The sequence below is a fragment of the Salvelinus alpinus genome, chromosome 15 (assembly GCF_045679555.1).
Source record: "Salvelinus alpinus chromosome 15, SLU_Salpinus.1, whole genome shotgun sequence".
In the NCBI taxonomy this organism is placed as follows: Eukaryota; Metazoa; Chordata; class Actinopteri; order Salmoniformes; family Salmonidae; genus Salvelinus; species Salvelinus alpinus.
The window spans coordinates 35,957,734-35,977,335 of NC_092100.1; the positions used below are offsets into that span (position 1 = coordinate 35,957,734).

Below are 19,602 nucleotides of genomic sequence, written 5' to 3' on the forward strand. Positions count from 1 at the left end.
TAACAAAGTGAATAACCGAAACCGAAACAGTCCTGTCTGGTGCAAAAACCCTAAACAGAAAATAACTACCCAAAAGAACCATGTGGGAAAAAGCTACCTAAGTATGGTTCTCAATCAGAGACAACGATAGACAGCTGCCTCTGAGAACCACACCCGGCCAAACACAAAGAAATACAAAACATAGAAAATGAACATAGAATGCCCACCCAAATCACACCCTGACCAAACCAAAATAGAGACATAAAAAGATCACTACGGTCAGGGCGTGACATTAAGGTGCGGGACTCTAACCCGGAAGCTTACAAGAAATCGTGCTATGCCCTGCGACGAACCATCAAACAGGCAAAGCGTCAATACAGGGCTAAGCTTGAATCATACTACACCGGCTTCGACGCTCGTCTTATGTGGCAGTGCTTGCAAACTATTACAGACTACAAAGGGAAGTACAGCCGCGAGCTGCCCAGTGACACGAGCCTACCAGATGAGCTAAATCACTTCTATGCTCGCATCGAGGCAAGCAACATTGAGGCATGCATGAGAGCATCAGCTGTTCCGGACGACTGCGTGATCACGCTCTCCGTAGCCGACATGAGTAAAACCTTTAAACAGGTCAACATACACAAGGCTGCGGGGCCAGACGGATTACCAGGACGTGTGCTGACCAACTGGCAGGTGTCTTCACTGACATTTTCAACATGTCCCTGATTGAGTCTGTAATACCAACATGTTTCAAGCAGACCACCATAGTCCCTGTGCCCAAGAACACAAAGGCAACCTGCCTAAATGACTACAGACCCGTAGCACTCACGTCCGTAGCCATGAAGTGCTTTGAAAGGCTGGTAATGGCTCACATCAACACCCGTATCCCAGAAACCCTAAACCCACTCCAATTTGCATACCGCCCAAACAGATCCACAGATGATACAATCTCTATTGCACTCCACACTGCCCTTTCCCACCTGGACAAAAGGAACACTTATGTGAGAATGCTATTCATTGACTACAGCTCAGCGTTCAACACCATAGTACACTCAAAGCTCATCACTAAGCTAAGGATCCTGTGACTAAACACCTCTCTCTGCAACTGGATCCTGGACTTCCTGACGGGCCGCCCCCAGGTGGTGAGTGTAGGTAGCAACACATCTCCCACGCTGATCCTCAACACTGGAGCTCCACAGGGGTGCGTACTCAGTCCCCTCCTATACTCCCTGTTCACCCACGACTGCATGGCCAGGCACGACTCCAACACCATCATTAAGTTTGCAGACGACACAACAGTGGTAGGCCTGATCACAGACAACGACGAGACAGCCTATAGGGAGGTCAGAGACCTGGCCGTGTCGTGCCAGAATAACAACCTATCCCTCAACGTAGCCAAGACTAACGAGATGATTGTGGACTACAGGAAAAGGAGGACTGAGCACGCCCCAATTCTCATCGACGGGGCTGTAGTGGAGCAGGTTGAGAGCTTCAAGTTCCTCGGTATCCACATCAACAACAAACTAGAATGGTCCAAACACACCAAGACAGTCGTGAAGAGGGCATGACAAAGCCCATTCCCCCTCAGGAAACTAAAAAGATTTGGCATAGGTTCTGAGATCCTCAAAAGGTTCTACAGCTGCAACATCGAGAGCATCCTGACTGGTTGCATCACTGCCTGGTACGGCAATTGCTCGGCCTCTGACCGCAAGGCACTACAGAGGGTAGTGCGTACGGCCCAGTACATCACAGGTGCTAAGCTGCCTGCCATCCAGGACCTCTACACCAGGCGGTGTCAGAGGAAGGCCCTAAAAATTGTCAAAGACCCCAGCCACCCCAGTCATAGACTGTTCTCTCTACTACCACATGGCAAGCGGTACCGGAGTGCCAAGTCTAGGACAAAAAGGCTTCTCAACAGTTTTTACCCCCAAGCCATAAGACTCCTGAACAGGTAATCAAATGGCTACCCGGACTATTTGCATTGTGTGCCCCCCCCAAACCCTCTTTTTACGCTGCTGCTACTCTGTTTATCATATATGCATAGTCACTTTAACTATACATTCATGTACATACTACATCAATTGGGCCGACCAACCAGTGCTCCCGCACATTGGCTAACCGGGCTATCTGCATTGTGTCCCACCCAGCACCCGCCAACCCCTTTTACACTACTGCTACTCTCTGTTCATCATATATGCATAGTCACTTTAACCATATCTACATGTACATACTACCTCAATCAGTCTGACTAACCGGTGTGTTTGTAGCCTCGCTACTTTTATAGCCTCGCTACTGTATATAGCCTGTCTTTTTACTGTCGTTTTATTTCCTTACTTACCTATTGTTCACCTAACACCTTTTTTGCACTATTGGTTAGAGCCTGTAAGTAAGCATTTCACTGTAAGGTCTACACCTGTTGTATTCGGCGCAAGTGACAAATAAACTTTGATTTGAACAGTGAAGAGGCGACTCCGGGATGCTGGCCTTCTAGGCACAGTTCCTCTGTCCAGTGTCTGTGTTCTTTTGCCCATTTTAATCTTTACTCTTTATTGGCCAGTCTGAGATATGGCTTTTTCTTTGCAACTCTGCCTAGAAGGCCAGCATCCCGGATTCACCTCTTGACTGTTGAGACTGGTGTTTTGCGAGTACTAACAGTTTTCAGCTGTGCTAACATAATTGCACGAGGGTTTTTTAATGATCAATTAGACTTTTAAAAGGATAAACTTGGATTAGCTAACACAATGTGTCATTGGAACACAGGAGTGACGGTTGCTGATAATGGGCCTCTGTAGATATTCCATAAATCAGCCCTTTCCAGCTACAATAGTCATTTACAACATTAACAATGTCTACTGTATTTCTGATTCATTTGATGTTATTTTAATGGACAACAAATTAGCTTTTCTTTCAAAAACAAGGACATTTCTAAGTGACCCCAAACTTTTGAATGGTAGTGTATATATTTTTTGTTGTTGAGAAAGATCATTTGAAAAATAAAATATTGAGTACATTTATTTATTGGTTTCTTTTCATTTTGAAAATATAATGAATTAAAGATTATTTGTTCATGTAAAAATTGTAATTCACCGATTTTAAGGTTGTGTCATTAGATTTCCGGTGGGGTAGGGAGAAATTTGCACTACAAAAATGGGGTTCCCAGAAGTTCTGGCTGAAATAAAATGGGGTCCCGGCTGAAAAGCATTGAATACCACTGGGCTAGAGACTATTTCTGGACTGGACCATAGCTGTGTCCTGTGGTAACTTGGCCTTGATGGGGGCCATGCTGAGGGCCTAAGGGGTAGTGGATGGGAATAGGGATTGTTTCTGGACCGGACCACAGTCGAGTGAGTCCTGCCTGGGGTCACATCTTGGCCTTGAGAGGGACCATACTGAAACTATGAGCACATCGAAGCCTATACGGAAGTAGATCTCACAGTACTTGGCCACAGCCTGGGGTCGCGACCCCAACCAGGGAAGCATTAGCATTGGTTGGGCCTGGGGTAATGGCTGGTGGGGTACATGCTGCATCGTTCAGGGCAGACAGAGAGCCAATGGGAGGCCCAGGTGAAGGTTTAGGTGACGCTGTCTCGTTCAGGTACAAGGTGATGGTCTTGCTGATGCGGTGAGCTGTGACCCCACGGAATAGCATGGTGACAGCAAGATGGGACAGTGAGCGCTGAGTTAGGAAGCCTGTAGGGGGTGCTGGCAGTGCAATAAGGCAGCTGTGGTAAAGGCGTTGGTCTGGAAGGGGAAAATAATGAGAAATTGAAAAATTATATTTTATAGACAGATTTGCTCTATAAACATAATGTAACATTATAGATATCTAGTACTTCTATTGTATTGTAATTTGACCATAGTCAATTATTTATTCATTCAGTTATTTATGTGTTAATTAATTGCAAGCTAGCCTATTGACAACTATGAGGTTGTTCTAGCTCTAGCAGTCGGACCCCTGACTTTCTCAAGGGCACACTGCATGTGCAAACATAGCTGCTTTTAGCAACGCTGTATTGCCACACTAGTGTTGCAAAAAAAAACGAACAGTCTGCTGAAAGCCAGTAGTTAAATATCGAAAATGTCAGTTTACTCTACAGGTAGTCTGGACAGTTGGTCCTTCTGCAGGTGGAAATGTATACCCACAGGAACATTTTATTAAACAGACTTCAAACCGTGGGTCCCTGTGTGTGGCTATCACGATTTGTTAACTCATCACCTAAGACATGCAGTGCACAAGACAGTACATGCAAGCAATGCATACATAATAACCGTGACCCTCAGGTGTTAATTTTTTACTCATGTGCCAGATGATAAAAATGTCAACAGCGGTACCAGCTTTCTAAAAAGTAATCGTAAATAATAGCTACTTTCCTGCAGATATTTTGTCTCCAATTTCCACCAGCAGAAGGACCAACCGCACAGACATGCGGTAGAGTAAAATGTATTTGTACTCAATATTCTGGCTTGTAAATTACCTTTCCACGTTTTTGTAGTGCTTAGTTTCAGACTGTGTAACTAGCCTAGGAAGCCGATGGTGGCCGCTAGATCTGCACTATCGTCTAGGTTTGATATGCCCAGTCGGTAACATACTTGTGTCCCCCGTGGACCGGCTCGTACCTAAAGCATCCTCCATTCAGGCTGCAAAAGCATAATTTTCCTCCGTAACTAGCTTTAATGGCAGTCAGTTGGGGAAAAAAATTGAAAATGTGTGCCGTCTCAATAAAACACAATTTTCCACAACCATTTTCGGGCAACATAGGATGTTGCACACTGATAATATCAATACAAAAAGATGCTAGGTTAATTGGTAATCATTACACATTTTTAAAAGGCATATTAACGGGCAATTAGTGAGCAAGATTAATTCAATAACTCAAAAACATGATCTGTCGAAACTGGCATAATTAACGTTAACTAGCTATTTTACCGCAAGTAAACAATTCCAATCACTTAGCTAGCTAGCTACTCAATTTTTTCGTGGTCGACAGGACCTAGCTAAATTCTGATGTTGCTAATGGTTTAATATCAAATCCTGTATTGACACATCAAAACATTGGAAGGCTGCTAACTAGCTAGCTATCATATGAGAACATTCCTTACCTGTGAAAATGCTTCACTCACAAAACGCTTCAGCGACTAGTATTTTGCCAGCAGCATAAATGACGTCACGTTAATATGTAATGACGAAACCTTGCAATGTGGATAACTCATTCAAAAGATATGGAATTTTAATCAATGGCCACTTTTATTGTGTCAACAAGAAAGGCAATGAGTAATTTATGAAAACAAATAAAACATATGATTTGACTTTTTTTTTAAAGACCAATAATGAAAAAATACTATGTTGACACTGGTATGTTGAGAATATTGGGTTGTAGAGATAACTTTTTCACCTGTCTGAGCTAAAGTGGGGTGGGAAATAGTCAGTAGGGTCTCTAATAACCAAATATGGTTACTTTTTGGGGGGGACTGTCACACAGCCTGCTGTTGTCTTTTCACTCTGCCCCCACCATAGCCCCCAATGCATTACACTGTAATAGACTGTACATAGGATACATTTGGGCTTGTAGAGATAACTTTTCTACCTGTCTCAGCTAAAGTGGAGTGGGAAATGCTCAGTCTCAGCTGAGACAGGTAGAAAAGTTATCTCTACAAGCCAGTATGTATACCATGTACAGTCTATTACAGTACATTGCATTGGGGGCTATGGAGGGGGCGGAATGAAAAGCCAGCAAATCAAATTGTATTTGTCACATACATGTGTTTAGCAGATGTTATTGCGGGTGTAGAGAAATGCTTGTGTTTCTAGCTCCAACAATGAAAAGCCAGCAGCAGGCCGGGCGACACAGTCCCCCTCCAAAACTAACCATATTTGGTTAGTAGAGACCCAACTGAGTATTTCCCACCCCAGTCTATATGAGACAGGTAGTAACATTTTTTTCTCTACCACCCAATACTATAAGTATTCTATATATACTGTGTATTGCAATGGAGTGGGTGGAGTAAGGAGTCACCAGTACTAAATCCGTTAAATCCATTGCCCAGCACAAAAGACCAATTTAAGTTTAGCAGACTCTATTGAGTAATTCCAACAACATATATTTGTATTTATTAAACGTTTTTCTTTAAATATAGCCTACACAATACCTTTCAACATACCAGCATCTGTGTAAAGTTAGAATATAAATGCTGGTATAAATAATACATCAAATTATGTATTTATTTTTTCAAAGGCGGTTGCAATGTTGGGAAAACAGTTTCCCAACCCTGTTTCTTCGGTACCCCCAACAGTTCACTTTTTTATTGTAACCCTGGACAAGCACACCTGACTCAACTTGTCAACTAATCATCAGGCCCTCAATGAGTTGAATGAGGCGTGTTTGTCCACGGCTACAATGAAAATGTGTGCTGTTGGTGGTACTCGAGGACCGGGGATGGGAAACACTGCACTAGAGTGCAAAGTTTAGCATGTCTTTGCAGGGGGACTCTTAGTTTGAAGAAAAAAATCCAGGAGAACGGTAACTCTTCAACGTGTGCCATGTCGCTACGCCCCAACGTCCACGAAGTACTCATTAGAGACAGTACTCATGCAGTGATGCCAATTTAGCAACTTTCCAGACTACCCTGGCAACTCTTTTTTCAAATAGCACCTAGCAACAAATGTAGCTACTTTTAAACATTTATTTTGAACTTTTAGCAACTTTTGAAAAGTGACTCAAACGCTAAAATGCACGCAATTTCCCTCTAAATGACACAAACACAATGTTCTCTGTCACACACTCAGTCACAACACACGTGCCTGGCTGCAAAAGTGCAATGTGAGTGACGTCTGCAGCATGCGCTCAACTCGTGCACAGGCAGCAGCAGGCCAGCAGCATTTTCAGCAAAACATTGTTGGCTGACTGCAGCAGCAGTACGAGTTCGACGAGCCAAACCCAATGAATATAGTTGGTCACGAATGTTTGATCTCGAACAGAACTTACAACATCAATCAACATGTCTCAATCAAAATTGTACAGAAAAGTACCTGAACAAATGTCAAATCATATTTTTTGCCGATCTGGCCAGTCAATTTGAGTAACGTTATTGTGTATTCAACGTAATGACGCACTTTTACCTTATCACGCAATGACATCACAACGTCATTTAATAACTTTTAGCAACAAATCAACCTGCCTCTAGCAACTTCCCCTGAAAATTAGTTGGCAACACTGTACTCATGTCACAAGCTGGTGAAATCGTTCCTATGATCGTTAGGTCATTTAAACAACAGCTAAATAAACACTTTTGAGCACTCTAATTTTATCCAAACAAAGACCATTTTATTTTCATTGAATAAGGTTTCATAACTTAATTCTGAAGAGTTGATAACGGTTTCATTTTAGAGTGTCGTCAACACTTTAGTGATAGTCCCTTGTATTTTTAACGCGTCCTTTACTGTAAATGTGTGTTATTTTGAAGACCGAATTATTTTTCGGAGTGAGCGAAAACGCGTGTATCTTTTAATTCCTTAAGACAATTGGAAGGCTGTGCTTTTGTCAAGGAGAAACATCTGTAGATGAATGCATTGTTGTGACTTTTCTTTTGTGAATTCTGAATTGAAGAACTTGAAAGTTGAGGACCCAAATGGAAATACATAACGTTTGTAATTATTTATTATGTTTTTATCCTCGATCATTTTAACGTGTGTGTGTGTTATTTTCTCATAGTTGAAACAACCATGTGTTTTAAGAGTATTTAATTAATTCAATATGGCTGTTACAGTATGCTCTGCAGCTTATGCTGCAATTCTCATTGCCAGATATGAGCTGGCCTATATCTCTCTAACATGCAAATCATGCAGCCTTTCTGACTCACACACATAGAACACATTGGGCCCCCAGTTTGGACAACTCATCCCCTGTCAGGCCTGACTCAGCAGCCATGCAGGCAGACGGTGTATGCGCGCTCAGGCGTGATGTGTGTGTGCTTGATGTCTGTGTGCGCATGTGCGTGTATGCGTGGTGTGTGTATGTGTGTGCGTGGTGTGTATGTGCATGTAGTTGTGTATGCGTGTTAGAGTGTTCCCGAGTGTGTGTTTCTGTGCAAGCTTGTGTGTGAGTGTTCTCCTGTGTATAAGTGTGTGTAGGTACTTTTTTGGGGGGTTGGCCATGCCCAACGCTGAGGTCATGTGTTTGGTCAGTCATTGTTCCTCTCCTTACACCCTTAGTTCCGGCTGGTTGGTGCCTCCTGTGTGGTCATCACTCCGAGTGTCAGTCGGCTCTGGTGTGGATCTCCTAACCCCCTACAGCAGGGCTGGCCAACTGTTGTGTGAAACCTGAAGACTGGTGTTTGGTCCCAGAGCTTCAGCTCAGCTGGCTAACACAGTTTTGAGTGGTACAGAACACCCCTGGTTTAATGCCTGGTAAGTTTTTTACCCCAGGTGACTACCCTGTACTCTGTGACCCTCCACCCCTAGGCTTACCCCATTGTGAGCAGGTCCTGTTTACTGTTATTGATCCATCATTGATCCATCATCAAGTATTGGGCCTCTCTCTGGTTATGGATCATTAACTCTGCTGTTTCCCAGAGACAGATAATGCCTCAATCCTGAAACCAAACTATCTCATTCTACACCGATGGCTGTCTTCCTGCCGGCCTGTGTGTCTGTTTGATGTTCCCCAGGTATATAAATAGGTCAGGGACGAGCTACTCTACAGTGTCTACAGGAATAAATAAGAGCTTTCTGTTCTATCAGCGCAAACCTGCCTGATAGTCTGACCAACAGACAGGAGAGATGAAGGAGATATTGATACTGAAGACGATCCATTCATCATTGCTCTAAATCCAATTGATTTTTGGTCAGTATCAAAAAAAAATACATACTGGAATACAATATCTCAATGCAGCTTTGTTATTGCTCTATGATACTGCATAGACAGTGGCTAGACGCATTGGTTCATGCTCTGTGAATGCACTGCTGTAATCAATGACGCTCACCCATAATCCAACCCCCAGTCAGTCGTATACTAGCAGAGCAGATCTATAATATACAGTAGATACAGTACAATGGCCAATATCATCCTATTCAACTCTGGTCAGTCAGAGTACAGATTGAAGATGTACACAGATTAACAAGGTACAGTATGTGGATCAGTGTTTATTTTCAAGTATCCACAGAGGAATTAAATGAGGAGATGAGCCTGGACTTTACCCCACAGGGAGATACAGTACTATATCTATCAGAGTCTGATGACATCAACATGTTGAGTAGAAGGAGACAGATAACGAGAGATAGATAGATGGTGTGATGACAGGGCAGAGGACACACACCCCATAACAATATAAAACACCAGTTGTGCGTGCTAGGCTCACAAAGAAGTTACAAATTCCTTGTGATGTGTGTACCATAAATTGTGACGTACTTTTAATTTGTAGTCACTTTTACACTGACTATTGCTTTTATGTAAAGTATCACAGAGAGGGTTGGTTTAAACTCAAGCCGCAAATTACATCCAATACACTGTATTGATCTGATAGTTAATTCTATATGCACAGTGCCATCCTCCAATTAATGATTTATTCTCACTGACATGTGAATGTATGACCAGACCGCAATGATAAATAATTTACACAGTGAGGTGTATCCACGGGAACCATGCATTCCCGGCACACATCAGAAGAAGAGAGAAACTGAACGAGGGAGGGACGGAAAGAGAGGGGGAGAGTATGTGAATGATACTGAGAAGAGGAGTGAGCCTGTAACTCACACTCTCACACAGACAGACGGAGGGATCTATGTGGCAGCAGCGGAGGCAGCAGCAGTGTGGTGTGGGACAGAGGGGATTGTTGTTGCTTGGCTGAGCTGGGACCTGTCCTGTCTGATGGAGAGCAGAAGGATGCAGTAAGTACTACAAATGTGTGTGTATGTGTGATATTTGTCTGCTGTCTGAAAAATAAGAGGGTCTAGAAGACTGAGGCAGGGGTGGGGGAGTTGTGAAGAGACAAAGAAGAGAGATTGCTGGAGAGGGATAGATTCAAGTGGTTGGTGTCGCTGTGCATATCAATGGTGAGTGCTGTGCTACTTTCTGAGTACATTTGCAGAGATAGGCAGAAAAAAAATCTAAATTAGGTATGCATGCGTACATGGGAGAGTTTGTTTTTTCTAGTGGAGGAGGAGAGGACACTGCTACAGTTTCTTTGTATGCTGACTGCGAGGAAGGCCCTAAACATTTTTTAAGACTCCAGGCACCCAAGTCATAGACTTTTTTCTCTTCTACCGCACAGCAAGTGGTACCGATGCACCAAGTCTGGAACCAACAGGACCCTGATCAGCTTCAACCCCCAAGCCATAAGATTTCTAAATAGTTAGTTAAATAGTTAACCAATAGTCACCCGGACTATCTGCATTGACCCTTTTTGCACTAACTTTTTTGACTCATCACATACACAGCTGCTACTGTTTATTATCTATCATGTTACGTAGTCACTTTATTCCTAATTATATGTACATATCTTCTTCAATTACTTCGTACCTCTACACATCGACTCAGTACTGGTACCCCATGTATATAGCCAAGTTATCGTTACTAATTGTGTATTTATTATTACTTTTATTATTACATGTTATTACTTTTCTATTATTTCTCTATTTTCTTTCTCTCTGTACTGTTGGGAAAGGCCCATAAGTAAGGATTTCACTGTTAGTCTACACCTGTTGTTTACGAAGCATGTGACAAATATAATGTGGTTTTATTTGACTGTGAGGTGTGTGTTGTCTGGGTTCTGCAGGTGAGCCTATTCTTAAGTATGTGGCATTGAGCTGAAAGAAGTGTTCGTTGGGAATCATGTGATTGGACAGCAATGTTTACCTGCCTCATGTGACTTCAAAGAGAATATTACACTATAGGGTCTCCATCATGGCTGCTGTGATGTGGACCTCTCTCCTCCTCTCCCTTGCTCCTCTCCTCCATCTTCAAGCCTTTACCTTGGCCCCAGAGGGCGCCACAAAGGCACCACCACACCCACATACAGACACACAGATCGACGTCCCAGTACTGGCCTCACACAGCACTGTATGGCCCTCCTGGGCTCCTGTAGTCCCCACAGCTGGAGCCAGAAGGGCCGACTCTCTGGACTGGTTTCCAGGGCTGAAAGACTCCACACTGGCACCTGAGGAAACTGAGAAAAAGGACAACAAAGATGAGTTTCGGGGAACTATCAGTGACTACACAGAGACCCAAGGCTTTAATCCACTCACTAGACCTACATCACCAGCCCCAGTGAATGCACAGCTAGGGTCTACTACTGACGCGGACCAACACCAACCCAGAGCCCAGGCCACAAACAGAGAGTTGTTAGCTCTGGACTTCTCAGCCACTCAACAGAGAGACATACTGGAGGGAGATATCGTGATGGAAGAGATTGGAGACGAGTTACAGGACTTCACAGAGGAAACAGGAACAGACACAAGTAAGAGCATCCAACCCCCATCCCTTCACCCCCATGTCACAGTGATATGTCCACTTTTACAACACCCTCAGGGTGTTGGTAAGAATAGTCTTCCCTAGTATTTATAGGATATTTGGCAGAATTGACCTATTTTCGATTTTGTAAAATATTGGTGGTGAATGTACTGATTTACTGTGGCAGTGTGATGAGAGTAACCCCTTATATATTTTCTGTTCACGACATCCTACCTCTGATATCATGAAGTACAATGTGTGTTTGGTGTTTACATGCCCCTGTAGCAGTTGTAGTTGTAGTAGTATTAGTAGTGTGTGTGTTTGCTATTGAAGTGTGTGTTGGAAGGTGACTTGTCTTCTCTGTCTGCTCTGTGCCTTCTCTATATCTGCTCTATGTCTGCTCTGTGCCTGCTCTATGTCTGCTCTATGCCTGCTCTATGTCTGCTCTGTGCCTGCTCTATGTCTGCTCTGTGCCTCCTCTATGTCTGCTCTATGTCTGCTCTGTGCCTGCTCTGTGAATGTGTGATATGTATTCTGCTGTCAAACACAGTTTTATATTCACAGGGTGGTTTACGTCACGCCTCTCCCTCTCTCTCCTCTCTCTCTTTCTCATTCTCTCCTCTCCTTCTCTCATCTCCTTCTCTCCCACTCCATCAATCCTCCTTCTCTCCCCCCTCAATCTCCCCCTTCATCTCTCCCCTCCATCTTCCATCCATCTCTACCACCTCTCACTCTCCTCTTCTTTTCTACTCTGTCACAGACACACTTTATTTCTCTCCCTTGCTGTCCTATCTTCTTAAACAGCTACGCTGAGGGAGACTGTTAATGAATTCCTTTGTGTGAGGACAGTAAATGAGATGTGAATGAGAAACACAGTGGACTGGTGGTTTTATATAGGACATTGTAGAAGCATCTTGCCTCTCCAGCCAGGGAGGGGTAGAGAGCATAGATAGAGGGTAGTAAAAGGTCTAAGAGGGAGGGAGACAGAACTGGGTTAGCTCTGTGTCTCACATCTCTCTCTCTCACACACACACACACACACACACACACACACACACACATGAAGAGAAGAGACCAGAGAAGGTCTTGTTGTAGAGCTCAGTAGGCAGTAGGCAGGCACATAGGGAATGGACTTGTCTACATTATTCAGATGTTATGTAATCATAGGGGACAGACATACAGTATAGAATACAGTAGCAAGAAAAAGTATGTGAACCCTTTGGAAATACCTGGATTTCTGAATAAATTGGCCATACAATTTGATCTAGGTCACAACAATAGACTAACACAGTCTGCTTAAACTAAAAACACATAAACAATTATACGTTTTCATGTCTTTATTGAACACACCGTGTAAACATTCACAGTGCAGGGTGGAAAAAGAATGTGAACCTTTGGTTTTAATAACTGGTTTACCCTCCTTTGGCAGCAATAACCTCAACCAAATGTTTTCTGTAGTTGCGGATCTGACCTGCACAATGGTCTGGAGGAATTTTGGACCATTCCACTTTACAAAACTGTTTCAGTTCAGCAATGTTCTTGGGATGTCTTGTGTGAACTGCTGTCTCGAGGTCATGCTACAGCATCTCAATCGGGTTGAAGTCAGGACTCTGACTGGGCCACTCCAGAAGGCGTATTTTCTTCTGTTGCATCAGTGTTTTGGGTCGTTGTCCTGTTGCATCACCCAACTTCTGTTGAGCTTCAACAGATAGCCTAACAATCTCCTGCAAAATGTCTTGATAAACTCTGGAGAAAAAAAAATTCCGTTGATGATAGCAAGCTGTCAAGGCCCTGAGGCAGCAAAGCTACCCCAAACCATGATGCTCCCGCCACCATACTTTACAGTTGGGATGAGGTTTTGCTGTTGGAGTTCTGTGCCTTTTTTTCTCCACACATAGTGTTGTGTGTTCCTTCCAAACACAACTGTAGTTTCATCTGTCCACAGAATATTTTGCCAGTAGCGCTGTGGAACATCCAGGTGCACTTTTGCAAACTTCAGATGTGCAGCAATGTTTTTTTTGGACAGCAGTGGCTTCGTCCTCCCATGAACACCAGTCTTGTTTAGTGTTTTACATATCTTAGACTCTTCAATAGAGATGTTAGCATGTTCCAGAAATGTATGTAAGTCTTTAGCTGACACTCTAGGATTCTTCTTAACCTCATTAAGCATTCTGCGCTGTGCTCTTGCAGTCATCTTTGCAGGACGGCCACTCCTAGGGAGAGTAGCAACAGTGCTGAACTTTCTTCATTTATAGACAATTTGTCTTACTGTGGACTGATGAACATCAAGGCTTTTAGAGATACTTTTGTAACCCTTTCGAGCTTTATGCAAGTCAATAATTCTTAATCTGAGGTCTTCTGAGATCTCTTTTGGTCGAGGCATGGTTCACATCAGGCAATACTTCTTGTGAATAGCAAACTCAAATTTTGTGAGTGTTTTTTATAGGGCAAGGCAGCTCTAACCAACATCTCCAATCTCATCTCATTGATTGGACTCCAGGTTAGCTGACTCCTGACTTCAATTAGCCTAGGGGTTCATCAACCTACACTGTGAATGTGTAAATGATGTATTCAGTATAGACAAGAAAATTACAATAATTTGTGTGTTATTAGTTTAAGCACACTATATTTGTCTATTGTTGTGACTTAGATGAAGATCAGATTAAATTTGATGACCAATTTATGCAGAAATCCAGGTAATTCCAAAGGGTTCACATACTTTTTCTTGCCATATTATGTTATTATTGATATGTTAGTTATAAGAGTGTGCTTGTGATTATAAATAGTTACACAAATGAGAACAGCAATGGGGTCAAAACTACCTCATCTGAACACAGTCTCTCTCTCCCTCTCTTGCTCTCTGTCCCTCCCTCCCACCCTTTCTCTCTCTCTCCCCTGGCTCTCTCTCTCTCTGACCCAGTTAGAGATTCCCAGTTACAAGAATGTACTTTTATAATGGATTAGCTCTCTTGCTCTCCCTCTCTCTCCCTGATATTTCACCCAATGAAATTCCAGGGGCAAGTGGTTGATTTGGGCATCAGTTTCAAGAATCTTTGTTTCTGTTTTTGCAGGTGTGTTTCCAGAGGAGGGGTGGCCAAAGTCGGCCACCAATGAGTCGGTTCTCGTCGACTGCAGCCTTGACACCAGAGCCACACCCTGCAACACAACTGATCAATCCTGGAGCTCCTTTTACCCCGATGACATCATCTCCAATCAATCCCAGCGCCCCTTTCTGTCTCTAACCCCTCCTCTCTTTGTGCCTCTGTATTCTGATTGGAACTCAGCTCTAGCCACCTGGGGCTTTGCCTGGGAGGCCCACATCTACGGTCTGGGATCTGTGTTCACTGCATTAGGTCTGATATCTGTACTCTGCCTGTTAGGTCTGCCCCTGCGCTGCCCCCCAGGAAGCCCCTACTTCACCCTGCTGCACCTGTTCCTCCTGGCCACCGGAGGCACTAGAGCATTCTTTCTGCTGTATGATGCTTATAGTCACCAGGACCACCTGCCTGCTCTGGGCTCTCTCCTCCTCTCTGAACTACCCTTCCCCTGCCTCACCTCTGCCTTCTCCGTCTGCTTCCTTCTTCTCTCCCTCCGCTCTCGCATGTACCTCTCCCTTCATTTTTCCCTCTCTCTCTCCCTCCCTCTCTCCACCCTGCCCAGGCCTTGTCTCTTGTTCTTCCTCTCCCTGATGCACTTCGGGGCCTTCATGGGCTCCATAGCTCTATTCCATGTCTTCCCAAGCCTCCCTGTTCTTCTCCTGCTCCCCCAGGGAGTGTTCATCCTCCTCTGCCTCCTCCTCCCCTGCTCCTTCCTCCTCTTCTACTGCCATGTACGACAAGACGCCAAACACATCCAACGGCTGAGTGACGGTGAGGGAGAGGTAACAGGTTCCCCAGTTCTGGTGGGGCGGCTGTTCCGGTGCCCATTCGCTGAGGCTGAGGAGTGGAGAAGGGCAGCAAGGGCTGGGGTGGGAGGGGCTCTGTGCCTGTTAGGGTGTGGGGGGCTTCAGCTGTATGGGATGTTACATGCATTAGGGCTCGGAGGGGTGAATGCTGGGGCAGGGTTCCAGCCCTGGCCTTGGTGGGCATACCACCTGGGCTGCAGGCTCTGTGAGGTAGGGGTGTGTCTGTCCCTGTCAATCATCGGCACTCAGCCCCTCCTCTTCTGTTGCTCCAACTCTAACTCCTCCTCCCGGACTAAACTCAACACCAACACCTGTCAGGAGTCGTGGGCGCGGCTGCCCTGTGCCTCACCGGCAGGAGGGCCTAGCCACCCACTTCCCCTCTCTCCCATCCTCCCCCCTCACTACCCCTGGTCCCTTGGGGAGAAAGAGAAGCAGGTGGTCTGTGATGTCATCAGGAAGCGCCAGTCCGAAGACCTCCCCCTCTACACACTAATGGAACCCTCTTCAAATGGACTGAATCTGCATCCTCACCTTAACCCCCACCCTGGCCAGACCAAAACCTCCAGACACCCCAACCTCCCTGATCCTCCAAGCCCACCAGGGAGACTTCAAGCTGGGGTTGAGTCCCAGGGCTCCTCCCAGGGTAGTCTATGTCTGGAAACTGACTCCACAGTGGACCTGCGCCCCCCCTCTCCCATTGACCTGTCCCGCAGCATAGACCAGGCCCTGTACAGCGAGACCCTGTTCCCCCACAGCCTTTTCAGCCCCTCCAGGCTGCTCCACGCCTCTTCCAGCCTCTCCTTGAACTCCCCTGGCTCCCACCACAGCCAGAGTGCCTCATGGCCTGGAAACAGCTCAGCTGACAGTCCCCTCTACCGGACCTCTTCCTGTGGAGATGTGGATATGTCTCCTACACGGCCTCCCCAGCCGGGATGCATTCTCCCAGGCCACAGCGATCCCTGCTGTCTGCCTGAATGCTGGTGGAGAGGTAGTAACTCCAGCTATCTGTGCCAGGAGTCCCTGAGTGGGTCTTCCCAGGGTCTGTTCTCCAGCTCAGGGACAGGAGGGGCATGGTCACACCCCCACACCACCAGAGGGCAGCCCTCCCAGAGCAGCATGCCCAGGACACTCCCCCACCTTACCTATCACAGACGTTACCGCACCCTCAGCTCGGCCTCGCAGGACAGTTGGGGGGAGGGGCGGCTGGAGGGCAGAGAGGACCTGAGTGAAAGCAGGTTGCTGGAACGGGATACGGCCGTACAAGCAGAATTCGTCAACGTGTGCCGACAGATCGATGCTCTTAGCGTGTGCAGTGACACTATTGACCTGTAGGCAGATGCTACAGGGTTTGAACCATGTGTCATCTATGTGCCACAAGGACGTAAGGATATGACATGTATAATGCACAGAGATTATATATTGACCTCTAGTGAGAGCTAAGGACTTAACTGAGTGATGTTAGCATTCAGATCAAGCAGTTTTTGCACTGCTACAACAGAAGTGTACAGAGGTAGAACTAACTATCAGTTGCAGTTTTATGGGGATTCTACACATAGACTTATAGATAGTTCTGTTTGATTAGTTATAAGCTGTATATAACTGTACAGTTAGTTCCAAAATGTGCTAAATGAACAATGAACTTACTGAAACAACCAAAGTAGAACTGATTTGAAGAACTTTGAATAAGAAATGTCAGTGTAGTGTTGATGATAACTATACCAATATGCAAGATCACGTCATGCTTTATTGCCATCTACTGGGGGAGAGTGAACATAAAGTGTAACTCATACATTATAGCTGTTTTTTAATAAACAGTTTGTTCTTATAAAGAATTTATAACTAGTGGCCTACCACCAAGCAATACAAGCGTACCTGTTTAAGTCACAACACCAATATAAACCAGGAGTTATACTATTGTTCAAGTGCCAAATGCAGCAATGGAACCCGATACCAAAGCTAAGATCTCACTCAACGTTTTTAATTTCATTGAAAAACAGCTCAACCGCTGATATTTCAAACCCTTTCTCTACAATGAGTAGCGCTGTGTCATACGGTACATATATCATTGAAGACTGTGTAAAATATACAGAGTATACTAAACGTAAGAACACCTGCTCTTTCCATGACAGACTGACCAGGTGAATCCAGATTAAAGTTATGATCCCTTATTGATGTCATTTGTTAAATCCACTTCAGTCAGTGTAGATGAATGGGAGGAGACAGGTTAAAGAAGGATTTTTAAGCCTTGAGACAATTGAGACATGGATATGTGCCATTCAGAGGGTGAATGACAAAATAGTTAAGTACCTTTGAACAGGGTATGGTAGTAGGTGCCAGGCGCACCAGTTTGTGTCAAGAACTCTAACCCTGTTGGGTTTTTCATGCTCAACAGTTTCCTGTGTGTATCAAGAATGTTCCATCACCTGAAGGACATCCAGCCAATTTGACACAACTGTGGGAAGCATTGGAGTCAACATGGGCCAGCATCCCTGTGGAATGCTTTCGACACCTTATAGAGTCCATGCCCTGACAAATTAAGGATGTTCTGTGGGCAAAAGTGGAGGGTGTAACTCAATATTAGGAAGGTGTTCCTAATGGTTGGTATACTCAGTGTATGTTTTATTGTAAATACAATGTACATGGAAAACAGTTCTACTAGTATGTCATGCATCGTAGATGAGGTATGATAAACAAATTAAGTTTATGATGTTTGAAAAAATAATTATTTCTAGTAATACGAACAAACAGTTGCGGACAAATATATTGGCACCCTTGCACTTTTCTTAAATATTTCCCTATTTCTTCTAAAATAAGAAGAACTTGTCTCCACACCTTGTTATTGGATTTTCAACATTGCAGAACCACATTTTTTTTAGTATACTTAAGTTTTCAATTTGAATGGAGAAAATAATGACAAATGCCATAGGTTTTTGGTTTTGGATTCCGTGTGCAAGGCATTTTTTTATTTGATTTTTTATTTAACCAGGCAAATCAGTTAAGAACAAATTCTTATTTACAATGACAGCCTAGGAACAGCGGGTTAACTGCCTTGTTCAGGGACAAAACAACAGATTTTTACCTTGTTAGCTCGGGGATTCAATCTAGCAACCTTTCGGTTACTGGCCCAACTCTCTAACTACTAGGCTACCTGCGGCCCATAACGAAATCAGATTATCAGGTGTTTTGGATCCAATGTTCAACCCAGTGTCTCCGTTGAAGGTTGTGGGTCTCCCAGCAGGACAGCGACCCCAAACACACATAGAAAAACACCCAGGTTCAAGAACAGATGCTGTTCTGGAGTGGGCAGCAAAGTCCAGATCTGAATCCCATCCATAACCTATGGCAAGAGCTGGAAACAGCAGTTGGTGGAGGGCACCGCTTAAAACATAGAACAATTTGAGCAACTTGCTGCTGAAAAGCACTTATCTTGGCAAAAGGCTGTGCAACCAAGTACTAGCTCCGGGATGGCAATCATTTTGTTCATGCTGTTTGTCTTTATCTTCTCAATTAAAATTGTGAACTTAAGTTTACAAAAATACAATAGGTTCTGTAATGAGGAAAATCCAATACGTTTTTTTCAATTTCTTTGAAAAGAAATAGGAATTATTTAACATTTTACTGCAGTGGGCTAAATCAGGGTCACACATGGTGATTCTTGGTAGGCTTAAACAAATCCACTTTGAAACAAAAGTATATACCACAAACAAAAAAAAGAAGACACCTGTACCATGTCAGATATAGAGTTGAAATGTATTACATTTTGAGTTTGCATCCCAATACTACACTTTATATGCATCACAGAAGACTAAAATATAACAAAACTGTTTGACACAGAACCACCAGATTTTCGTTGTTGGGAAAATCGCAAAAACATTCCACCCATGAGGCCAAAGAGGGCGCTTTGGTTATTGACTGCAGGAAAGGGCTACGAAAAGTGCCAATATATTTGGCCGCAACTGAACAATAAATACAGTATGGGTGACACTCTAGTCAGACCTTTATGGACTCTGACTGTATACATTGTCATGATCTATAGGCCCTATCACAGAGAGAGTTGTTTCAGTTGAACTACTTGTTTTTTTCTGTAGTCAGCAGCAATAGTTTACACATGAATGAAATCTCAGTTCGTCTTGCCACAACTCTGTAGTGTAAGCCTTGTGTGGTTTATGTTGCTATTAAACAGCTTTTGACAACTTTGGATGAGACAAATGGAGAGAGAAGGAAATTAGTGAAAGAATGAGGAAAGGGTAGGAAGGGAGTGTGTGAGAAAAACAA

The 19,602-nt window shown here is 44.1% G+C and overlaps 1 protein-coding gene and 1 long non-coding RNA gene across 3 annotated transcripts; one reads left to right on the forward strand and one right to left on the reverse strand.

The window, feature by feature from the left end:
• Window positions 1-2,973: 2,973 nt before the first annotated feature.
• LOC139539977 (uncharacterized) lies at window positions 2,974-5,141 on the reverse strand. Its single transcript, XR_011668043.1, has 2 exons — window positions 5,080-5,141; window positions 2,974-3,720 (listed from the first exon to the last, which is right to left on the reverse strand). It is a non-coding gene; the product is annotated as an uncharacterized lncRNA (long non-coding RNA).
• Window positions 5,142-7,222: 2,081 nt separating this feature from the next.
• LOC139539978 (proline-rich transmembrane protein 4-like) lies at window positions 7,223-19,520 on the forward strand. 2 transcript variants are annotated; one of them, XM_071343437.1, is made up of 5 exons: window positions 7,223-7,620; window positions 8,189-8,383; window positions 9,741-9,862; window positions 10,750-11,430; window positions 14,495-19,520. In XM_071343437.1, the coding sequence occupies exons 4-5, from the start codon at window positions 10,878-10,880 to the stop codon at window positions 16,657-16,659; spliced, it is 2,718 nt and encodes a 905-aa protein (XP_071199538.1). In that variant the 5' UTR covers window positions 7,223-7,620; window positions 8,189-8,383; window positions 9,741-9,862; window positions 10,750-10,877; the 3' UTR covers window positions 16,660-19,520. The 2 variants fall into 2 exon arrangements, with proteins under 2 accessions (XP_071199538.1, XP_071199537.1); XM_071343436.1 differs by having other exon boundaries at window positions 8,189-9,862.
• The last annotated feature ends 82 nt before the right edge of the window (window positions 19,521-19,602 follow it).

Coding starts and splice junctions, on each gene's coding strand:
- LOC139539978 (XM_071343436.1), top strand. CDS start 10,878: ATGGCTGCTGTGATGTGGACCTCTCTCCTCCTCTCCCTTGCTCCTCTC. Junction 11,431..14,494: donor GGAAACAGGAACAGACACAA/GTAAGAGCATCC, acceptor CTGTTTTTGCAG/GTGTGTTTCCAGAGGAGGGG.